The 21,227-nt window shown below is 59.1% G+C and overlaps 1 protein-coding gene across 4 annotated transcripts in view; it reads right to left on the bottom strand.

Moving 5' to 3' along the window:
• The window catches only part of NFATC1 (nuclear factor of activated T cells 1), an 87,883-nt gene extending 72,482 nt beyond the window's left edge, over window positions 1-15,401 (bottom strand). For 3 of the 4 annotated variants that reach the window (XM_032293774.1, XM_032293776.1, XM_032293777.1), the window contains exons 1-2: window positions 14,804-15,401; window positions 394-1,489 (exon numbers count right to left, since the gene is read on the bottom strand). In XM_032293774.1, coding sequence (XP_032149665.1) covers window positions 394-1,489; window positions 14,804-14,921 — 1,214 coding nt within the window. In that variant the 5' untranslated portion in view covers window positions 14,922-15,401. Of the gene's footprint in view, window positions 1-393; window positions 1,490-10,702; window positions 10,931-14,803 lie in introns of those variants that run through there. The other variant, XM_032293775.1, reaches the window with a different exon arrangement.
• Between the last annotated feature and the right edge of the window lie 5,826 nt (window positions 15,402-21,227).

Below are 21,227 nucleotides of genomic sequence, written 5' to 3'. Positions count from 1 at the left end.
GGGGGAGGAGGCAGGGGAAGGAGACAGGGGGAGGAGACAGCCACAGCCGATTCCCTGAGGAAGAAAGTGTGTGTGTGAGTCCTCCTCAGGGGTGGGTGGCGGCTCCCGGAATTCCCACGTGGAAGCCCTGACTGCCAGCAGGCTCCCCTATTTGAAATGGGTCTTTGCAAAGACTGAGCAACATGAGGCCATCAGCAGGGCCTGATCCGAGAGGATGGGGACTGTACGGACGGAAACGCACAGTCGAGGCAGAGGCCTGCGGGGAAACGGCCACAGGAGCTGGGGGGCAAAGACGGGCAGACCCTCCCTCCCGGCTCCACGAGGACCACCTGCCCCCCAGGCCCCAAGTCACGGCCCTCAGACACAGACACCCTGCCCCGGCCAGTGGCTCACCTCATGTAGGACGTGGGGGACAGGGGCTTGGGCTTTGCCCACTGGTATGGGTGCTGCGGCACCGCCAGGTACTGGTCGCAGAAGCCGCCCTTCCTGACGTGTTGGAAAGAGAAGTCTTCGGGCGTGAAGTCGGCCGGGGGTGGGGGGCTGCCCAGGTCCTCCCCGACGGGCTCCACCTTGAGTGCCACTGAGGGCGGCTGCTCCAGGGTGGTCTTGCGGGACTTGACGGGGACGCCGTCACCCAGGTCCAGGCTGCTGTCGGTGGTCAGCGCGTTGATGGCAGCCACGATGGCCGAGCTGGTGTACTGGGTGCTGTTGCCCAGCCACGAGTCGTCGGTCACGCTGACCCGCGGGGAGCCGTGCGGGGACGGTGTGGGTGAGCGGTGGGGCGAGCACGGCGGCTGCCGGCCGTTGAGGCTGTACTTCCGCTTGTTGCCGGGTGATGCGGGCCTGGAGGAGCGGGCGCCCAGCCAGCTCTCCTCGGTGACGCTGGCACGCGGGGAGGTGGAGGGCGAGTGCCGCGGGGAGCCCAGCAGCATGCAGGCCCCCAGCCCGCGGGGGAAGCCCTCCTCGGCGTCCGTGGTCTTGGGGGACACGCAGGGTGACTGCCACGGCGATGTCTGGGGTGACACGTACGGGTAGGAGTAGTTGGACTCGTAGGAGGAGGCCTCGGAGTTGCAGCTGCGGGAGGACAGGCTGCTGGCCGGGCTCAGGCACGACGGGTCCCTGTAGGCCTCCAGGCCGGGCAGGCTCAGCGTGGCCGTGGACGGGGAGCGCTTGGAGCTGGGGAGGACGTCTTCCACATCCGCGTCGTGGAGAAACTGGCTGTTGCTGTGGTGTAGACCCAGGTACGAGGTGATCTCGATGCGCGGGCTCTCCAGGGCGGGGGCCCCGTTCGGCCTGACGTGGCTGGACGACAGGAAGTAGCCCGCGGGCCCGCCGTCCAGAGCCGCCCCGTACCCCGCGGGGTGCTCTGCCGGCAGGACGAGGCCCGGGGTGGAGGTCTGAAGGTCGTGGCACGGGGCCGGCAGGGAGGAGTGTGTTGTGGGCAGCCGCAGGGCAGGGCCGACGCTGGAGGGCGCGTAGCCATAGTGTTCTAGAGAGAAAAAGAAGCAGATGCTGGCATGAGGGGCTGGGCATCGCAAAGCAGAAACCCATGGACTCAGGGCCGCTCAGCAGCCCCAGGCCTCAGCCAACGGCCAGGGAGCCTCGGCCCTGGCAAACGTCCCTGAGACCCCACTGCCTGACGGCTCCAGGCGAGTCCAAGTGACAGCCCCTGTCCCACCCGGCCAACAAGTCCCCATGAGCCCTCGCTGCTCACCCCGACCCCCCACAGCAGCAGAGCCTCCGAATGTTCCTCCCAGAGAGACAGACACGGCCGGGTCCTCATGGGGCGTCGCTCTCCACTCCGAAACCAGCCTCTCCATGTAACACCCAACTCAACACCGGGCAGCCCTCCAGCTGACGTTTTCTCTGACGTGTGTCACAATCTCACGTTTTCACCCGTTCACCTCACACTCTTGACAACAGAAACCTCAGTTCCATGGGGCAGAGCATTTGGACTGCCTACTCTACTCCAGCTCACCGCTGGCTTTAGAGCCAAAGACTGTGCCTGGCACATCCTAAAATGTGTTCCTTTTGTTTAACGGATGGATGCTTGCTGGGTGGTGGACGACGGAAGGTGGACGGACAGGTAAAGAAGGATGGATAATGATGGATGCGGGGCAAAGGGTCGATGGAGGTGGATGGATGAACGGTGATGGATGAACAAGGGAGGAATGAGGGGTGAACAGATGGATTGTGGATGGGTGGATGGGTGGGTGGGTGGATGGGTGGATGGATGGAGGCATAATAAATGGTGGATGAATGAACAAATGGATGGATGATGATGGATGGACGGACAGATGGGTGGATGGATGGATGGGGAATGGAGGAATAATGGATGGATGGATGGGTAGATGGATGAAGGATGGATAGTGGGAGGGTGGGTGATGGATGGATGATGCTGGATCACGGATGGAGATGGATAGGGGAGGGAGGGCTGACAGATGGGTGATGGATGGATGGATAATGAATAGAGAATGATGGATGATGGATGGATGATGAATGAATAAGATGATGGATGGGGATAGAGGGATGATGAACAGAGGTAAAGGAATGATGGATGGTTTTATGATGGGTAGATGGATGGATGGATGTGTGGATGGATGGAGAGAAGGATGTGTTTTAGATCCAAGGACCTAGATACGTAAAGAAATTTTAATAGGCTTGTTCCTGTCAAGGTGCCCTAATCACCAGCTACATAGAAAACATCTCAAGGATTGGATGAAAACACAGACTCTGAAATCCTTCTCATGGAGATTCTGATACTGTCTCACGGCCTAGGAATCCATCTTTTAAAACAAAACAGAAGATTCCAGTATGCAGCTAGATCTAAGAATTATTATGTGTTAATTACGCTCAATAAAATATTTTTTAAAATCATTATGCGAGAAGTTAGTAATTTTAACAGGAAAGACGTGCTTCTGGATTTCTGATTGGAAACGACCTTTTATAACACCTCGGGGCCTTACGATTACACGCCTAGAGATGAGTATTCCCAGGCCTCTAAATAATACAAAGAAGTGCATGGAAATTCTATATCCATCTCCTGGTGTAAGTACACTGGCTTGAAGATATTTTATTCAAGGACACTGCTGCCTTTCCGCTAAGCCATGGTTCAGAAACCAACAAGGATAAACGCGACAAAAACCTGGGGTCTCAAAACAGCAACTCAAACACCAGAGTACTTACTAACAGGTGTCCCTGCAGCACCCAGGTCGGTGGGGAACACGGCACGCAGCCTGGAAGAGGACACAACATGGCCTCGGCCCCAGGGTCACAGCTGCCTTCTGAAAATTCCAGACACTCGGGGGGCAGAGCCGTGACAAAGAGAAGGAAGCTGCGACGGCCACACCGCACAGGTGCGCGCAGAAGCCCTCGGGGTGCCAGGCGAGCCCTGCTCAGGACGTCTGTGTACAGGGAGGGCCCTTAGCCGAGACTCAGCGCCTTGGGGATGGTGCTGCCCAGGCCAAGTCCCGCCCTCCCCATCATAAAGAAACTCCCTCAAGGAGACAGGAGCCGTACAGTCTCCTCTGGCAGGAATAGTCAATCAAGGAAGTGGCCAGGCGCGGTGGCTCATGCCTACAATCCCAGAACTTTGGGAGGCCGAGGCAGGCGGATCACCTGAGGTCGGGTGTTTGAGACCAGCCTGGGCAACAGGGTGAAATCTCGTCTCTACAAAAAGTACCAAAAGTTAGCCGGGCGTGGTGGCAGGTGCCTGCAGTGCCAGCTACTCTGGAGGCTGAGGCAGCAGGATCGCTTGAGCCTGGGAGGTGGAGGTTGCAGTGAGCTGAGATCGCGCCATTGCACTCCACTCTGGGCGATACAGGAAGACCCTGTCTCAAAAATCAATACATGAATAAATAAATAAATTTAGGAGGCCTTTCTTTCCCCAGAGCCACTGGTGGGGACGGGGGCTGGAGCTGCAGCCAGGTGTCCTGACACCAAGGCCAGCATCCAGCCGGGCCTCTGGTAAGGACACACACAGCTTCCCCGAGGTGTTCCCCAGCCTGAGATGCCTGCTCTGGGGATGACGCCCCCACGTCCGCGGCGTCCATCATGTCCCCAGGCTCCACACTCACAGGACACTTCAGGCCAAATGCTAGGATCCAACGCTAAAACTCAGATGACTGTCCCTGTAAAAATGAGCCTGGAAAGTGGCTTCCTGGAGAAGGTGAGGCTTCCGAGGAAGCTCCAAGGCCTCGGACCTGCTGCTGACCCCTGAGGGGCTCCAGTCAGGCAAGCTGCAGTCCTCTGAGAGCTCTGCTGGGCGTCACGGTGGCTCCTCTGTGTCCTGTGCAAACCCTGAGCCAGCTGCATCAGATCCACTGGACAAGGCCACATGGCAGGTCCTCCTGTGCCTGGCGCCCCCCACATCTGAGTGCCCGTGCAGGCCAGTCCTGCCATCAGCCCAGTGCCCAGCGCTGCGGGAGGCCCGCAGAGCCATGGGTGGCCCCGCAGCTAGGTGTGGGTAACCCCCATATAGGCACTGAGGAGTGAGAGCTAAGCAGAACCCTCAGGCCTACACTAGGGTCTCCTGGGAAGCGCAGGGATACAGCCAGACGGAGGCAGGCGGGGTAGGGACCCGCAAGGGGCTTTTGCCAAGCGCAGGCCTATGGCTCCTGGGGTTCCAGACCGGCACCACACAGCCACCTGTTTGCTACTCTGCATTCTCACCGAACATTGTCTGAAAGCCATACTTTAGCCAAAAATGCTTCCTTCCAGCTGCCCACGTTACAGACACACTTAGTGCTGGCCCCGCTAACATGTCTAGAAGCCCCTTCTCCTGATGGAGCAGAAACATCACATTGCATTGGGAACCAGTCATCAACTCCAGGAGAGCCAACAGCACAACCCGTGAGCTGAGGGACACCCGGGCGGTGGGTCCCACCTCGGGGCCCAGCCTGGCTCCCATGGCCTGACTTCCTCCCGGAGGCGTCCGTGGCCTCCCGCCGTCTCTCCAGGCCCACCTGCTCAACATACTTCCCCTCACTGTCCAGACCTCGAAGCAGGCTTAACTGCAGGTGATGACTGTCCAGATGCCTACACTTCCTGTTCCCAATAAAAAGAATATTTATTTCGAAGACATAGCTGATCCCACAGTTGAACTACCGTGTGCTAAGAGGAAGGTAATTCTGAAGCACTGTTTAAACCCCTAGCAATGCACGGAGCAAGTCTTGGGGCCTCCCCGCACCCTCCCACCGGACTCAGCCCTGAACTGGGCTCCCGGCAGTGACGAAGCCCAGAGCTGGGCCCCATGGGGTACTACAGCCAATTACTGGAAGGTTCTAGATGAAACGGGCAAGGAAGGAGAGGCGGGCCTGACGGGTCTGTGTGTGCAGCCTCTGGGGCTGTGGGAGAAGGCCTGGACTGTGCGTGGCGACCGGCATGAGGGGAAGTGAGGAAGAGGAGGAGACTCCTGCAGCCAGAGCAGGAAGTGCAAGCCGCCAGCTCAGATGCCCGGGGCACCAGGGGGCCTTTACTGAGACTAAAGCATTGCAATAAAACCGGATTCAATGAAGCAGAGAAACACCATAAAGCCTTTATTGAAAAATGAAAAGGGCTCATCTAAGCACGAGTTTCCCCTAATTAAACAAATGACGAAAAGAAACCTCAAATGCCTGAATTCCATGGGGCTCCCTTGCCCCGGCCCCTGGAGGACTGGCCGTGGGTAGCTACCTCTCCTTCCTACAACGGGATAAGGTGGGGGTCAAGCTGCCCCCAGAGGCCGAGCCCACGCACTGGGCCCATGGCTGTGAGCCCCTCTCCCTCCCTGCCCCTCCCAGCTCCCAATGAATTTGGTTTTATGACCCACCTAAACCGTATTCAAATCTGAGTTATTTAACTATTCAAAGGGATCACATTTACACGGAAAGAAAATATTCCCAGTAACTTTCTTGACGATTCTGGCTTGGGCTGATTTGCGTCACGCCAGACGGTGGCTACAGAGCTCAGCGTCTGCACTCCCTGGTTGCTGGTGCCCAAGAGCCTGGTTCATTAAACTACAAACTACGGTGCAGGTGAGCAGGAGACAGAGCTGGATTCGAGACCACCCTCACGGAGGGCACATTCGAAATCCTTAACAGAGGGCAACAGCGCGGCCCCTCCAACATCGGCGCTGGCTCCCCACTTCCGAGTCCCCTGATCCTCACCGGCTCGCTCCGCCATCGGCAACCCCGACACACAGGTGGTTTCAGGCTGCTAGGACGGAGGCCCAAGCGGGGAGCAGGAGAAGCCCTGGGCCAGCCCAGGTGCACAAGTTCCATGCGTCAGAGCTGGCAGAAGCGCTCTGCCTCACTCTGAGAAACAACTCACTTCAGAACCACACATCACTGTCATTTCTGAACAACCACAAAAAAACCGTATTGGGTCAACAAATTAATCCATGAAGTACCACGCTCAGGTCTCCCTACAGGGGGCAGAATTCTAACCTTGCAGACCCGCCCCGCTGGGGCTGGCACCTGCCCCTCACACCGCCACACGCTGCCCAGACAGCCGTTCACTCATCGCCGTGGGCGGGCAGGACAGCCACGCTCTGCCCTGCCACATGAGGCCAGCACTGCTGACAGGAATCCCGGTGCCGGCCACCGCAGACCTCTCATCTTGCACAAACTCTGAGAGGCGCCATCACAGACAATGTTATTCTTCATTTGAAGAAACACCCGTTCAGCACGTGCTGGGGCTGAACCCCAGGCTGGCCAAACCCCGGGCACTGCCACCGCCTCTCCAGACCGCCACGGAGGCTGCTGTGGTGAGGCCAGATGACAACTGTGCGTGTACTGGAAACAAAATGAAGTGAAGCAACACATGGCAAGGGCTTGCCGTTGGACACGCTGTGCTGAGCAGGCTGGAGACGCTGCCGCACAGTGGCACGGGGACGTGGCCAGGCCCGCGGTGTGACAGACAGCAGCAGCTTCCCAGATGCCGTTCCCCCAACAGTCTGCCAGCGAGAAAGTTTAAAAGGCAAACTGGGTGGCCTCGCCACCGTGCAAACACACAGTGTTTCACGTTCCACAAACACGCACCATCGCCTCTACACGGGCCCTTCGTCCAGCCGGGGCCCAGCCTGGGAATCGTTCCTTAGAGGGACGGGAAAATTCCCCCTGGATGGACACATAAGTCATTTAAAGAGAATTCACCTTTTTGAACTCTTTGTTTTCAAGGAATTAAAAAATATTCAAGTTGCTCATGGCCAGCTGGGGGTCTTTCTTTGAAAAGCATGACACAAAACTGAAATATCCCAATCTGCGAGAGAACGCCCCTCTCCACGAAACACCTCTGGAACCTCAGGGGGTGAGCCGTGCGTGGTAACAGGAGGGACGCTTTCCCCAAACACTAAACTAATTCAGCTCTGTCCTGAGACCTCTCTGCTCACCAGGCCTCCCCCGAATTCAGCTCTGTCCTGGGACCTTTCTGCTCACCAGGCCTCCCCCGAATTCAGCTTTGTCCTGGGACCTCTCTCTCGGCTCACCAGGTGTCCCTGCCACAGGTTTCCTGCTGTAACCCCTGACCAGCCACGGGCACCCCAGGCCCTGCTGGTGAAGAGAAAGCCTATTTGGTGAAAACAGGCTTGAGAATAAAAGACTTCCAAAGCTTCATCTCTGCGTAAGGTGTTCCCTTTCCACAAGTGAACCATTACATGCCCCAGCCGTGTACGCAGGTCGGCGGCAGACCCGGGCACAGAGGTTCGGAGGGTGGCCCCGACTGCCAGGGAAGCTCCAGCCCAAACAGAGGCCTTGGCCAATTTCCTCTGAGTTGCCACGGCGACAGTGCTGGCAGCAGCCAGGCTGGCCAAAATAACTTAGAAAACAGGAGCCCTGGGGCGGGAAGCAGGCACACCCGCCTCCCAGCTGACAGTGAAGCCGCTATTTCCTGAGCCCCAGAAGGGAGCGGGGCCTCTCTCTGCAGAGGGAAGCCCGGGGCCTGCTCCTGGTGGGCACAGGAGGCTCTGGAAGCTGAAACGCCACTCCCATCCTGCCTGGGAAATCATTTACAACACTCTCTTTTCACTGTCCCAACAAATGGTTATTTACTATCTATTCTTTGCACCTGCTGAGCGCTTTCGAAATAAGAACAAGACACAGCCCCTCCCTCAAAGCGCCAGTGAAGACGTGAGACCTGTGCCTAAGCCTGGCGAGATGGAAGGGGTGGGGCCACAGCCGTGTGGGCAGGCTCCCAGCCACACACCCCACCCTGCGGCTCTGCCAGGGGGCACAGACCCTTCTCAGGGGACCGGTCCTACAGACCGCCTCCGGGGCTCCGGGCTGGCCACTTCCTTTACAACAAAGTTTGACTTTCTGTGCTCAGTATAATCTATAAAACCTAGTACTACCTTGCTTTGCAATTGATCTCAGACTTAATCATTTATTCATTTATATCCAGGCTCATTCCAAAAACAATGTGAAGCAGTTTCTATCAACCGTTAAAGGCTGGAGAGTTAACGTAATGATTTAACAGTGTGATATAAATAATATCACTGAATAATTCATCATCAAAATGCAGTAATAATGGTAATAGAAAGGAGAAAGCCTGGGTGTCTCACAGGAACACATAACGTGCACATGTAACATACATGATAGGCAAAGAACCTTTTTCTAGCAACTTGTTGACACCATAAAAGCAGGAAGGGGCTCTTCTCAGCTCTGGCCTCTTGTGCTCAGAGCCCACACCCCTCAAGCCTAAAACCACGGAGGTCTCTGGAGGGGCCAGGACACAGCAGAGAGAGGTTTCAGAGCAGCCCCGCTCTGCCGGGCTCCCAGGGAATGGAGCAGTTCCGGAGGCCCAGGGTGCCTCGAGGGTGAGGCTCACAGCTTCACTCGCTCTGCTCCATCAAAACCATCAAGGAGCGTTTTGGGAGAATGAGCCTGGTGGATGCCAGGGGAGGGCTGTGTCCTAAACCCACCTGGAAGGAGGCCACCTGCTCCAGGGTCAGGAGGGACCCAAGTTCACCAGGGTTCCCATATCTGATGCCAGCAGGAAGCCCGCCCACCTAAAAATGGTGTATAAACTGTGGCACCCTCATGAGACTACGCCTCCAGGGACAAAGACTGACCTCCTGTGTGTCTTCTAGGATAAGCCTGGCGCTTCGTGCGCATTGTCGCAGGAGGAGGCCAGCGGCACCCTTCCCCTGCGGCTGCTGTGACACGGTCACGTGCGCATGGAGGCATGGAAGCCGCCCTTGTCACTGAGCGTGCACTCAGCACCTGCCCTGAGCCAGACACGGTGCCCAGTGCGGCACAGCCCAGCCTGGAGGTGACAGACCCCCCTCTGTGGGGATAACAGGCCCCTGTGCTTCCTTCCAGGAGGCAAAGCAGTGAAATCTCCAGCCGGGGCCCAGTATCGGGGGCTGTGCGCTGCTCCAAAGGCCCTGACCGGGTGCAGGCCCTGGGCTCTGGCCACACAGTGCCTGTCCCAGCCCCACAGTCAGTGATTCACACTGTGAATGACTGGGGAGTGCACTGGGAGGTCCCACCCGACCCTGGACCATGCACAAGCCGGGGCAGCCTCCCCGCCCCAACAGATCCCAGAGGGTCATCCCGCTGGCCACACTCGTGTGGGGCCAACTTTCACCCATAAAGAGGTCAGGAGTAGGCGACACTCCCGCGTGGCACGCCCAGGTGGAAGGCCCTGCTGAAACACCCTGGCTCAAGCCTGGGAGGACCGGAACCAGCTCTGGAAACCGACGCCACCACCAGCCCTGCTGGGAAGGGCCTCGGTGGGTCTCCCACCCTCACCTGCCTTGGCTCCCACTGACCCCAAAGACCTAGAACCCAGGCCTGGCGGGGAAGACAGTTGGGGAGTGTTGGGTCACCAGCCGCAGGTAACACGGGTCTGGTTGGAGCACTTATATTCAAAAACAATGAAGATGTCAGACTTCTTTAAAAGAGGGTAGTGAATGATATGGAAAATATGACGCTCATTACAGACACGGAGGTCCCTGCCTGCCAAGCTCCTCTGGCTTCACCTCCGCACGGGCAGGGCCGACAGAGGCCTTGGGGATGGGCGCAGACAGGGGCGGACGGGGACCAGCCTGGGGTGACCTGGACAGAAGAGCCCTCAGGGCAGCAGGAGAGGCCCGGCCCGGCCCAGGGACGCCTGCTGAGCTCCATCACGGCTGCTCAGGAGAAGGGAGTTATCTGCTGTTTGTTTACCTAGAACCTTTATTTCTGACCCAGAGAAGAGAAAAAGAAAAGACTGGGGTCACAGTAGCTGGGGTAAACTTGAAAGTTGGAGACCTAGAGGGGTCTGCGGGGATGTGGGGGGCACGGCGGGGGAGCGGGGCCTGAGGGAGGGTAGCTGCGGGGGAAGGAGGGTGGCTGGGGGGCTGGGTGGTTGGGGGAAGCGGGGAGGAGGAGGGTAGCCGGGTTGGGGGAGGTCGGCTGGGAGAGCTGGGGGCCTCCCCGCCTCCGGCAGCGCCGCCGACCCTCTGTCCCGAACGACCGCGTCCACGTCGGTGCCCAGGACGCGCCCTCCCCCCGGGTCCCCGCCGCGAGCGCTGGGAGGAACCACGTCCGAGCCCAGGACGTCCCGCACCGAAGCCCGCCCGGCCGCAGGCGCCTCTGCCCGGGGCGCGCCGGGGACTCCTGGGGTCCCGGGGGAGCGACGAGGACGCAGAGGAGGCCTGGGCGCCCCGAAACCCCGACCCAGCCCTGCGCCCCCAGCACAGCGCGACCAGCCGCGCCCCCCGCGCCCTCCCGGCCCGACCCACCTGGGGCGGCCGCGGCGGCGCCCTCGTCCCGCTGGTTAAACTCGAAGAGGAACTCGAAGTCGAACTCCTGATCCTCCAGCCCCGTCATGGCGGGGCCGGGGCCGGGACCGGGTCGAGGTCGCCGCGGCCCGGGGTTCGGGGCTCGGGGCTCGGGGCTCAGCGCTCCCGGAGCTGGCCGCGCGTCCTCCGCGTAACGTGACCCCCGCCCCTCCCCCGTTACCGCCCCGCCCCCGCCCCCCCGGGGCGTTTCCGGGTTTACATAAACAACCGGCTCGCGGCCGCCGGCTTCCGAGTTTTAAATAAACTCCCCGGGCGGAGCGCCGGCCGAGGGCTCGTGTCCCTCCCGCGCCCCCCGCCCCTCGCGCGCGCGTGCGACCCCTGGGGTCCCCGGCCTCTTGCGCTCTGGGGGTCCCAGCCCGACGCAGGCTCCTCCCGACATGGGGTGGGGGCATCGGGACCCCCGGCCACTCCGGCCTGGCCAGCTCGGCCCCAAGGGGGGGCAAGACCCGGAACCCCGCGGTTCCGCCCCCAGGGCACAGGCGGCACCAGGCTCACGAGGTTGCGCCCTGGGAGACCGAATTTGTTTAAAGGTTTTTTTTTTTAAGTTTGGAATTGGGCCTTCTCGGGAAAGTGGTGGCCCCAGTGGCCCCCGAGGGCCACTTGTGCGCCCCGCGGAATCCTGGGAAGTGGGGGCGACCCAGCCTGAGGTCGCCAACGCTGGGAACCCGGATTTCAGCCGGACGGCGCCGGGAAGCGCAGGGTTTCCCGCGGGGTGCGTGGCGCACGCCTCGGCCTGCAAACCCCTGCGGGTACCCGGCCTCAAAACACCCGCCCTGCGCGCCCCCGCCCCACGGGGAACCTGTCGTTCCTTCCAGGGGCACCTCCAAAGACGACCTTCTTGAGCGGGGCAGGAAGGCGGGTTCGGGTCCCACCCCAGGCGGCCCGAAGCTTGTGCGCGGCGGGGAGCGGGAAGGCCGGGCTGCTGCAGCTCCAGCCGCGTGTTCTAACTCCCGCCATGGTCTGGGCACCGCGTAAACAGGACATCTGGAACAGCAGGGGGATGGTGGGAGGATGTGCGGGGAGGGGTTGGCCCGGAGGGCGGGGTGCGGGTGTCAAGCCTGGCCACCTGAATACTCATCGGAGCGCTGCGTCGGGCCTGGCCTGCCCAGCTTGCACTGCCTTTTCCAGAGGCCAGAAACCCGCCGCGACCCTTTCAATGGATGGGTTCTCCTGCGATAAACCAGAGTTCGGCGCGGCCTGATTTAGTTTCTAATAATTGTCCTCACTTTGCATGGATGTTGGAGGGTTGTTTCGCTTTAGTTTGCTGTTTTTGCTGACCTTGGGCAAGTGGAAGTTCTGTTTTCTGTCGAGAAGCCACGTTGTTTCATTTTCTCCCTTTTCATTGTACAGTTTTGTTTGTTTCAGAGGGAGTCTCACTGTCGACCAGGCTGGAGTGCAGTGGTGCGATCTCGGCTCGCTGCAACCTCCGACTCCCGCATTCAAGCGATTCTCCTGCCCCAGCTTCCCGAGTAGCTGGGACTACAGGCACCCCCCACCACGCCTGGCTAATTTTTGTATTTTTAGCAGAGACGGGGTTTCACCATGTTGACCAGGCCGGTCTTGATTTATTGACCTCGTGATCCACCTGCCTCGGCCTCCCGAAGTGCTGAGTTTACAAGCAGGAGCCGCGGTACCTGGCCTGTATATATATATATATTTTTAACTCCAGCCACCTCTTTACTCCCACTGAAAAATTATACACAAATGACAGCCCTTATCATCTGTTTAGAGTGACACTTTTTGCTAAACTGTCCTGCCTGCTGGTGGCCCCGGGGGCTGTGGGCCCTGCAGGGATGGAGGCTCACCGGGCTGTCCTAGGGCTGCACTGGTCTCCATCCCAAAGGAGGGGTCGGTGGGGCGGCTGCCCTCCCCTCCCCCCAGTGCTGGCCTTCCTGCAAATGCTTCAGAGCTATTGGTCTATATTCAAAGTTGCCCGTTTCTCAGACACTGGGTGTCTCCACGGAAGTGTTTAGCTTGGATACATCCTACCAGAGGCTGGGGATGTCTGCGGAGGCAGAGACCCACTGGGTGTGATTAATCGGGGTGCCAGCGCCATGCCACTTTCTAATCTGGACTGGGAAACAACGCCGTGAAGTGGCAGAGAACAGAGTGAGCTTTGTTTGCCCCAGCCCGTGAGGCATTCTGTCTGGAGCGACTTCTGACTGGGTGGCTGCCTACAGGCCTGCACCTCTGCATTCTCCGTGAGGAAGCAAGTCCGGGCCATCAGCAACCGCGGTGCCTAATGAGCTTCCACCCAGATGAGCCCGAAACCGAGGGACTCGGGGGAGGCGCCCAAGTCCTCAGATGGGCCAAGGACGGCCTCGTGGGGCCTACTCAGAAGGACCCAGAGCTTTCCCGGTGGCCTCAGCGATGGCCGGTGTTGAAGCCACGCGTGCCCATGCCGGCCTAAGTTAAGGACTGGATCACACTTTCCTGCCGGCTCAGTCTGCAGCCCTCATCAAATACCGCAATGTCAGGTAGGGGCTCACTGCCGGAGCCACTGCCTGGCAGCGGGGCCTTTTCCAGCTGCTTTCCTTCGGTAGGAAACACGAAAAACAGCCACTATCCTCGCTGGTTTTTTTTTTTTTTTCCCCCATAGGGTAAAAGGGCTCCTTATTAACTACAGGTCGGGCACTGGCTCTTCAGGTACCTAGATCTGAACTCAGAAAGACCTGCCTTTCTGAAAGGAGTGAGCATGAACGCCGGGAATAAGTGTCCCAGGATTTAAAACCGAAACTCCAACAAGAAACATTTTAAAACTCTGCTACTAGCAAGATCACATTGTGTAAACATCGACACAGGCCATGATGTTTAAACATGCGAACGTTTTCTAACGTCGGGATGAAATGTTGAGCAGCCTGAGCCGCATCTGCCTCCCGCCTCGTGAGGCTCAGGGCACTGACCACTCGGATCCCCTCCGTGGAGCTCATGGCCCAGCGCTCAGCTCTGCTGAGACCAGCGAGTTCTCCGGAGCTGCGGAGCCCAGTTCTCCAGCAAGCCCCGCAGTGATTAGCGTCGCGCAGAAAGAGGCAGCGCTGGGAGGGACGTCGGCCCTTATGAAATGCACAGATTGGCAGGTGTGCCGGTGCTCTTTAAGAAAATCACATAAAATATTTTAGAGCTGGTGAGGAATCTGGAAAAGCGTCTCCCAATTTCCATTAGCATTTGCACCCCCAATCCCTGACTAGGACGCTCACATCTCTCCCGGGGTATTTTCAAAGGCACCTGCAGGAGCCCACCCGGCCTCCCCAGGGGTGTGTGGAGCGGACGGATTAAAGGGAGGGGACTGGAACGTGAGGCTCCGCTGCAGGGGGCTCTCAGCGCCCCCGACACCCGGTTTCAGTGACCCACATGGTGCCGCCTTTTTTTTTTTTTTTTTTTTCCGCTATAAAGAAGCAACTTGAAACTTGGTGGCCCCTTTTCAAACTTGCCTGAAACATCTTCTCTGGCTGGAACTCTTGCGAATAGCGTTTCAAAATGTCTTAAATTCGGGGGTGTGCTGCGGCCGCGCTTTGGGTCCTGCAGGTTCAGGCGCCGGCGTGACGGGCTCGGCCCTGGGGCGCTCGGGAGCGCAGCGCGGGGGAGAGGCGGCCCTGAGCTCAGGGTGGGGGTGGGAAGGTGCTGAACCCCAAACCGCGCTCTTGGTGCCAAAGGGTGGGCCTGCCTCGCTCCGTAGGACACAGGGCATCCTTCACTCCCAAGGAAGCCTCCCTTCCTCCCACGTGTCCTCTGCGGTCCCGCTGGCCCCAGCCTCACCCGTCCCCAAATCGCCGGCCTGGGAGCCGTTCTTCGGCGGGACCCGCTGCGGCCCAACCGGCTGGCGCCCTCAGCGCTGGGGCAGAGGAGACACCTATTGGCAAGAAGGCGCGCTCGGAACCGGGTGCGGGGAGCTGGGGGAAGCTGTTCCCGATCCGCACCGCGCCCTTCCCTGGGCTCCCAGACCCGGCCGGCCTCGCCCAGGGGCCGGGACCCCTCGGTGCGGGCGGCGGGAGCGGGGCGGGGGGCGCAGTGTTCCGGGGGCGGCGAGCGCGCGGGGCTTACCTTCCTCCGCCGACTTCATAGTGCGCGGCGCAGGCCCCAAAGTTTCTCCGCTCCCGAAGACCGCAGCCGCAGGGCCGAGTGGAAACTTGGAAGGGACTGGAAAACTGGTGCTTGGCATCCGCGCGGCGGCGGGGAGTGGGGCGGCGGGAGGAGGCGCGGGAGCCGCCGGGGTCGGGTCTCCGGGAAAGGCAGCCCTCGCCTCGGACTCAGCGCCGCGCGCTCGGGAGGAAAGTCATTGGGGGGCGTGTGCGCGCGTGGCGGGGCCCGGCCGCAGCCCTGGGACCTGCGAGGTGGCTCCGACCCCTGCGCCCGCCGCCCTGGTGCCCGCGCCCGGCCGCTGGGATCTGGCGCGGCGACTCCGCGGGCAAGTTCGGAGCCTCTGAGTCTCGCTCTGACGCAGGGCCGCGCTCTGCCTCCTGCCTTTTTAAAGCTGGAAAACACCTCCCCCGCCTCCCCGCCAGCCCGGCGGCTCCCGCGCCCCCTCCCTGCCGTGACATCACGCCGCTGCTGCCCCGGCCCGCGCTGGGCCCCAGGGACGAGTCTCGGAGCGCCCGCCCCTTCTCCCCGCGCCGCGGCAGCCGCCCGCCCGGGGGCAGGGGCGCACAGGGAGGGTCGCGCGCGGGAGGGAGGCGCTCAGGAGGGGACGGGGGCGCACGGGGAGGGGCGCGCACGGGAGGAGTACGTTGGGTACGTTCGGGAGGGGACAGGGACAGGGCACACGGGGAGGGGCGCGCACAAGAGGGGGGCACACGGGGAGGGGATGGGGGCGCAGGGGCGCCTGGGGCCGTACAGGGGGGATACGGGGGCCGGCGGGGGAAACGGGGTGAACAGGCCAGACGGGAAGCCTAAGTCCACGCGGGTGTCCGGAGAGAGCCGGCCCTGCTTTGAAAAGCGGCGGGGGTCGGGGGGTCCGGGAGGGCTACCGCAAAAGCCCAACATGCTGAAGTCATTATGTAAAATCGCAGGCTTCCCCCGCTGTGGAAATTTGGAAAAGCGCTTCACTGGCAGGCCCTAGAAAGGAAATTCCCATCCCGCTAAATTACTAACAGATTGCGTGGCCGTCCCGGGACGTCGTTATTGTCATTTTTATTCTGCAAATATCTGCACGACCCAGACTGGCCGTGGCGGGGCCGTAGTGGGGAGGCCGAGGGACGCGCTCACCTGCAGGGGAGGACGAGTGTTTTACCGGCGCGACCGCGCGGCTCTGCGGGCGGGGAGGTCGGCCCCAGCCACTTCACACTTTCCCCTTTCCCGTCTCCCCGCGTCTCCCCGGGCGCAGCTCAGATGCCAACGCGGCACCGCATTTTCTTGTGGGCTTTGCATGGAGGGGGTTGGACGCTAAAGTATCTGGTGTGTAGAAATCATTAATCGACCGCACGACACCCTCATGTGATACCCAAAGGCAAAAATCCTGTCTGCGGCGGGGGCCTGGAGGTCCGCAGACCCCCGGGGGAGCACCGTGCCCCGTGGGTGCCCACACAAGCGCCGCCCAAGACTCGGGAGAGGCCGGGTACGCGATCGGGAGCTGCAGAACCGTGAAGGTGCGCGGCCAGAGCCGTCCATCCACAGCCCGAGGCCTGGCTCCATTCGGCCACCCCGACTCAGCACCAATAGAACCCGCTTTTCCACCGCAGGCCTGGGCCTGGAGACGCGCGCCCGGAGAAGCGGGGTGGGGGCCATTTCCAGGGATCGCTACCTGTGGGGCCCCTTGCGCGCCGAGCCAGGCCTGGCACCGCCCGAGGCACCGGGCGTCAGGAGAGAAGGGGACCGCGCGAGGGCGCCCAGGCGGGTGGGCGGGGGTGGAGGCCTCGGGGGCTCCAGAGAGGCGGCCGCCAGGGGACGCCCGGGCCGCGCCCTCCCAGCCCCCAGCGCCAAACCTTCCCGCCGCGAGTCTCGGTGTCCCCAGGCCTGGAGCCAGGATTTGGCTGGGAGAATTTCCGTCCCCCTCCCCGCCCCTCTTCCCCCCACCTCTGGGACGGGGCGGGCGGAGACTCGCCGGGAGGAGGGAATCCCGGGGCCAGGTCTGGGGGACGCTCCCAGCCTGTCACGTGGGAGACGGAGCCCCCGACCCTGCCGCGGGCCTCGAGCCGGGGACCGACCGGGCCTGGCTGCTCTTGGCTACCGAGGGGCCGGGACCCGGGCGGGGGCGGCCGCTCTTCCTCCTCCTCCCGCCCCTCCCCTTCCTCCGCTGCCTCCTCCTCCTCCTTCAATAAATAATTTTTTCACCCCTTGCAGAAAAGCTCCGTTTTCCTGTCTGCGCTGAAAGCCCTCCTTATCCCCCCGCCCGGGTGACGGAATCCCGGGTCTGTTTCTCTCTGTTTAATGCCGTTGCCGGGACCACGGTGGCCGCGCGCCAGGCGCTGGGAGTTCCGGAGGCGGCGGCCCGAGCGCGGCCAGCTCGCCCGGCCTGTGCGCCCCGGCCCGGCCTCTGCGGCCACCGCGGGCCCCGGCTCCGCCCGCCTTGCTCCCCGCGCGCCCTGCGCCCCTTCCTCTGCCTCCTGCCTCCTCGCAGGTTTGTTTATAGCCGCTACTAGGGGAGACGTTACACGGGTTTTATTTTAGGATTGGTGATGACTAACAAAGTTAAAAGGAGCTTAGGACAGAAAACAAGACTATTTTTAGATTACTGTTGTTTCTATGGATTATTGGGGCAAATACACCCCTAGAAGCTTACCGTTTTAAAAGCCCCTTGGGGTGCCAAATCCCTTCTCCTGCAGCGCGCTCGGGTATTCATCCACCCCGTCCAGTATTTTCTGGAGACTGGGCAGTCACTGTTGCTGGGGCTTCCTGACCTAACGTGTGAGCACCACTGCTGGGGAGACGCCATGCTGGCTGAGTGGCCCCAAAGCTCCAGCTCCGTCCTGTCCCGTCTTCGGAGGGCCGCTGCCACCTGCTCTGAGTGGGGCTTTCCACCCTCAGGAGTGCTCGGCACACGCGGCGCCGCGTGGGGCCCCCAGGCAGGTGCGTCGGCCAGGAGCGGGTGCGCCCACCCTTTTACTCCCTCCGCCGAACCGCAGGCCAGATGCAACTTCCTGCTCCGGAAAATCACTTAATACAATGCAGTTGGCTGCGAATGCTTTGTTCCTGCAGTTCTGCATTCTGGCCCACGGCAGCGGTCACTTTAGAGCTGCTCCCATGAGGGCCCTTTGAGGGTCTGACTCAACTCAGAATTCCAGTGTGGATCCACCCCCTTCTTCCTGAGGCACCTTCCAACCAACAGGGAAGGCCCAGGATGACCAGAGACTCCCCATCTGGAGAAATGGGCATTTATTCAGCCAGAGTCTGGGAATTAGGATTAAATTAGCAAACTGGAATTATAGAAAGGGCTATTTACTTTTAAGTAAACTGCTGAGTTTTTTTTTGTTTGTTTGTTTTTTAAGTCAGGGTGAATGAACCTCACAACCATGGTTGGAGCTCAGAAAGGAGGATTTCCCTTTAGTTATACACCTGTGTCAGCACCTTCTGACTTTCCTTGTAAAGTCTGGGGTGTTCCCGAGGATCCACAAATTTGAGGGTCAGAGTTCCTACACCACGCTGTTACTTACGAAACACCTCTTTAACCGTGTCCTGGAGTTGCCCAAGAATTCAAGACCAGCCTGAGCAACATAGCAAGACCTCATCTCTACAACAAAATAAAATAAATTAGGCAGGTGTGGTGACATGTGCCTGTAGTCCTAGCTACCCAGAAGGCTGAGCCAGGAGGATCACTTGAGCTTAGGAAGTTGAGGCTGCCATGAGCCCTGTTCATGCCACTGCACTCCAGCCTGCAAGACAGAGCAGAAAAGAAAGGGTCAATCAGGACCCTGGGCAGAGGGAGGGGAGGGGACTGGGGTCCAGCAAGCACTTGGTGATTGACTGGATGGGGCTGGGCAGAGATGACTCCAGTAGTGGAAGGGTGAGAATGACTGGGAGTGGCTTCTGGGTGAGAAGGTTCCTGGTTGGCCTCTCCAGGAGGGCGTGGGGGAGCTGAAGGACCCCAGCTGCCATGCTGAGCAATTGGGCCTTGATCGTGAGACCCTGGGCACACGTCTAGGGCAGGAAAATTGACCGATCGATTGTGATCTGAGTTTTTAGACATGGTGGCACCACATGAAGTGGGCGTTCAGGCCAAGAATTTAGGTGGGGAAACCAATGAAGTCCTTAGCAACGCTCCAGGGAAAGTGCATGGCTACAGAGACTTTCACAAGTCACAGTGTGGTGCAGGAACTCTGACCCTCAACGCTGTGGATCCTTGGGAACGCCCCGGACTTTACAAGGAAGGTCATAAGGTGCCAACACAGGTGTGTAACTAAAGGGAAATCCTTTCTGAGCTCCAACCATGGCTGTGAGGTTCATTCACACTAACGTTTAAATAAATCCTAGCAGTTTACTTAAAAGTAAATAGCCCTTTCTGTAATTCTGCTTTGCTAATTTAATCCTAATTCCCAGACTCTGGCTGAATAAATGATGCCCATTTCTTGAAGTCCTTGGCCCAAAAGATCCTTGCACCTCAGGCTTCCAAAGTGCTGGGTTTGCAGTCCTGAGCCACTGCACCCAGTCCTGAGCCACTGCACCCAGCCCTGAGCCACTGCACCCAGTCCTGAGCCACTGCACCCAGTTCTGAGCCACTGCACCCAGCCCTGAGGCCTCGTTGAGAAGTCTGCTTGCCTCCTCGTAAAGCCCACTGTGGTTGTTAAAACAGAGGCCTCTGGCCTCACCCCGCCTGAGTTTGTTTTACGGTGTAGAACGCAACCCATCCTGGAGAATGTTACTTGTACCCTTGAGAAGAATGTGTACCCCGCTGTGGGTGGAGTGTGCGAGCTGCTCCTGGTGGCGCCAATGGGTTTAGATTATTGTTCGTGTCTTCTGTTTCCTGGTTATCTGCCTAGTTGTTTTATTGTTTTGTTTTTTTTTCGACATGGAGTCTCAGTCAGTCACCCAGGCGGCAGTACAGTGGCACAATCGCAGCCTCCGCCTCCCAGGTTCAAGCCATTCTCTTGCCTCAGCCTCCTCAGGAGCTGGGACTGCACCATCACCACCAGCTAATTTTTATATTTTTTGTAGAGACAAGGGTTCACCATGTTGGTCCAACTAGTCTTGAACTCTTGGCCTCAAGTGATCTCCCCTCCTGAGCCTACAAAGTTCTGGGATTACGGCCTGTTGTGTCCATTATTGAAAGTAGGGCATCAAAGTCCCATTCTCTGTGGTAGAACTTTCTCCCTCATTCTGTAGAGAGTCCCCATTCTCTGTGGCAGAACTTTCTCCCTCATTCTGTAGAGAGTCCCCATTCTCTGTGGTAGAACTTTCTCCCTCATTCTGTAGAGTCCCCATTCTCTGTGGTAGAACTTTCTCCCTCATTCTGTAGAGTCCCCATTCTCTGGGGTAGAACTTTCTCCCTCATTCTGTAGAGTCTCCATTCTCTGTGGTAGAACTTTCCCCCTCATTCTGTAGAGTCCCCATTCTCTGTCGTAGAACTTTCTCCCACATTCTGTAGAGTCCCCATTCTCTGGGGTAGAACTTTCTCCCTCATTCTGTAGAGAGTCCCCATTCTCTGGGGTAGAACTTTCTCCCTCATTCTGTAGAGTCCCCATTCTCTGTGGTAGAACTTTCTCCCTCATTCTGTAGAGAGTCCCCATTCTCTGTGGTAGAAGTTTCTCCCTCATTCTGCAGAGACTCCCCATTCTCTGTGGTAGAACTTTCTCCCTCATTCTGTGGAGTCACCATTCTCTGTCGTAGACCTTCCTCCCTCATTCTGCAGAGAGTCCCCATTCTCTGGGGTAGAACTTTCCCCCTCATTCTGTAGAGTCCCCATTCTCTGTCGTAGAACTTTCTCCCTCATTCTGTTGCGTCTCCATTCTCTGTGGTAGAACTTTCTCCCTTATTGTGTAGAGAGTCCCCATTCTCTGGGGTAGAACTTTCTCCCTCATTCTGTTGAGTCTCCATTCTCTGTGGTAGAAGTTTCTCCCTCATTCTGCCGAGAGTCTCCATTCTCTGTGGCAGAACTTTCTCCCTCATTCTGCACAGTCTCCATTCTCTGTGGTAAAACTTTCTCCCTCATTCTGTAGAGTCCCCATTCTCTGTGGTAGAACTTTCTCCCTCATTCTGCACAGTCTCCATTCTCTGTGGTAAAACTTTCTCCCACATTCTGTAGAGTCCCCATTCTCTGTGGTAGAACTTTCTCCCTCATTCTGTAGAGTCCCCATTCTCTGTCGTAGAACTCTCTCCCTCATTCTGTTGAGTCTCCATTCTCTGTGGTAGAACTTTCTCCCACATTCTGTAGAGTCCCCATTCTCTGGGGTAGAACTTTCTCCCTCATTCTGTAGAGAGTCCCCATTCTCTGGGGTAGAACTTTCTCCCACATTCTGTAGAGTCCCCATTCTCTGGGGTAGAACTTTCTTCCTCATTCTGTAGAGTCCCCATTCTCTGGGGTAGAACTTTCTCCCTC

This window comes from Sapajus apella, unplaced genomic scaffold, assembly GCF_009761245.1.
Source record: "Sapajus apella isolate SASKATOON/1434 unplaced genomic scaffold, GSC_monkey_1.0 scaffold30, whole genome shotgun sequence".
NCBI classification, from domain to species: Eukaryota; Metazoa; Chordata; class Mammalia; order Primates; family Cebidae; genus Sapajus; species Sapajus apella.
This window is presented reverse-complemented; position numbering and strand designations above follow the sequence as displayed.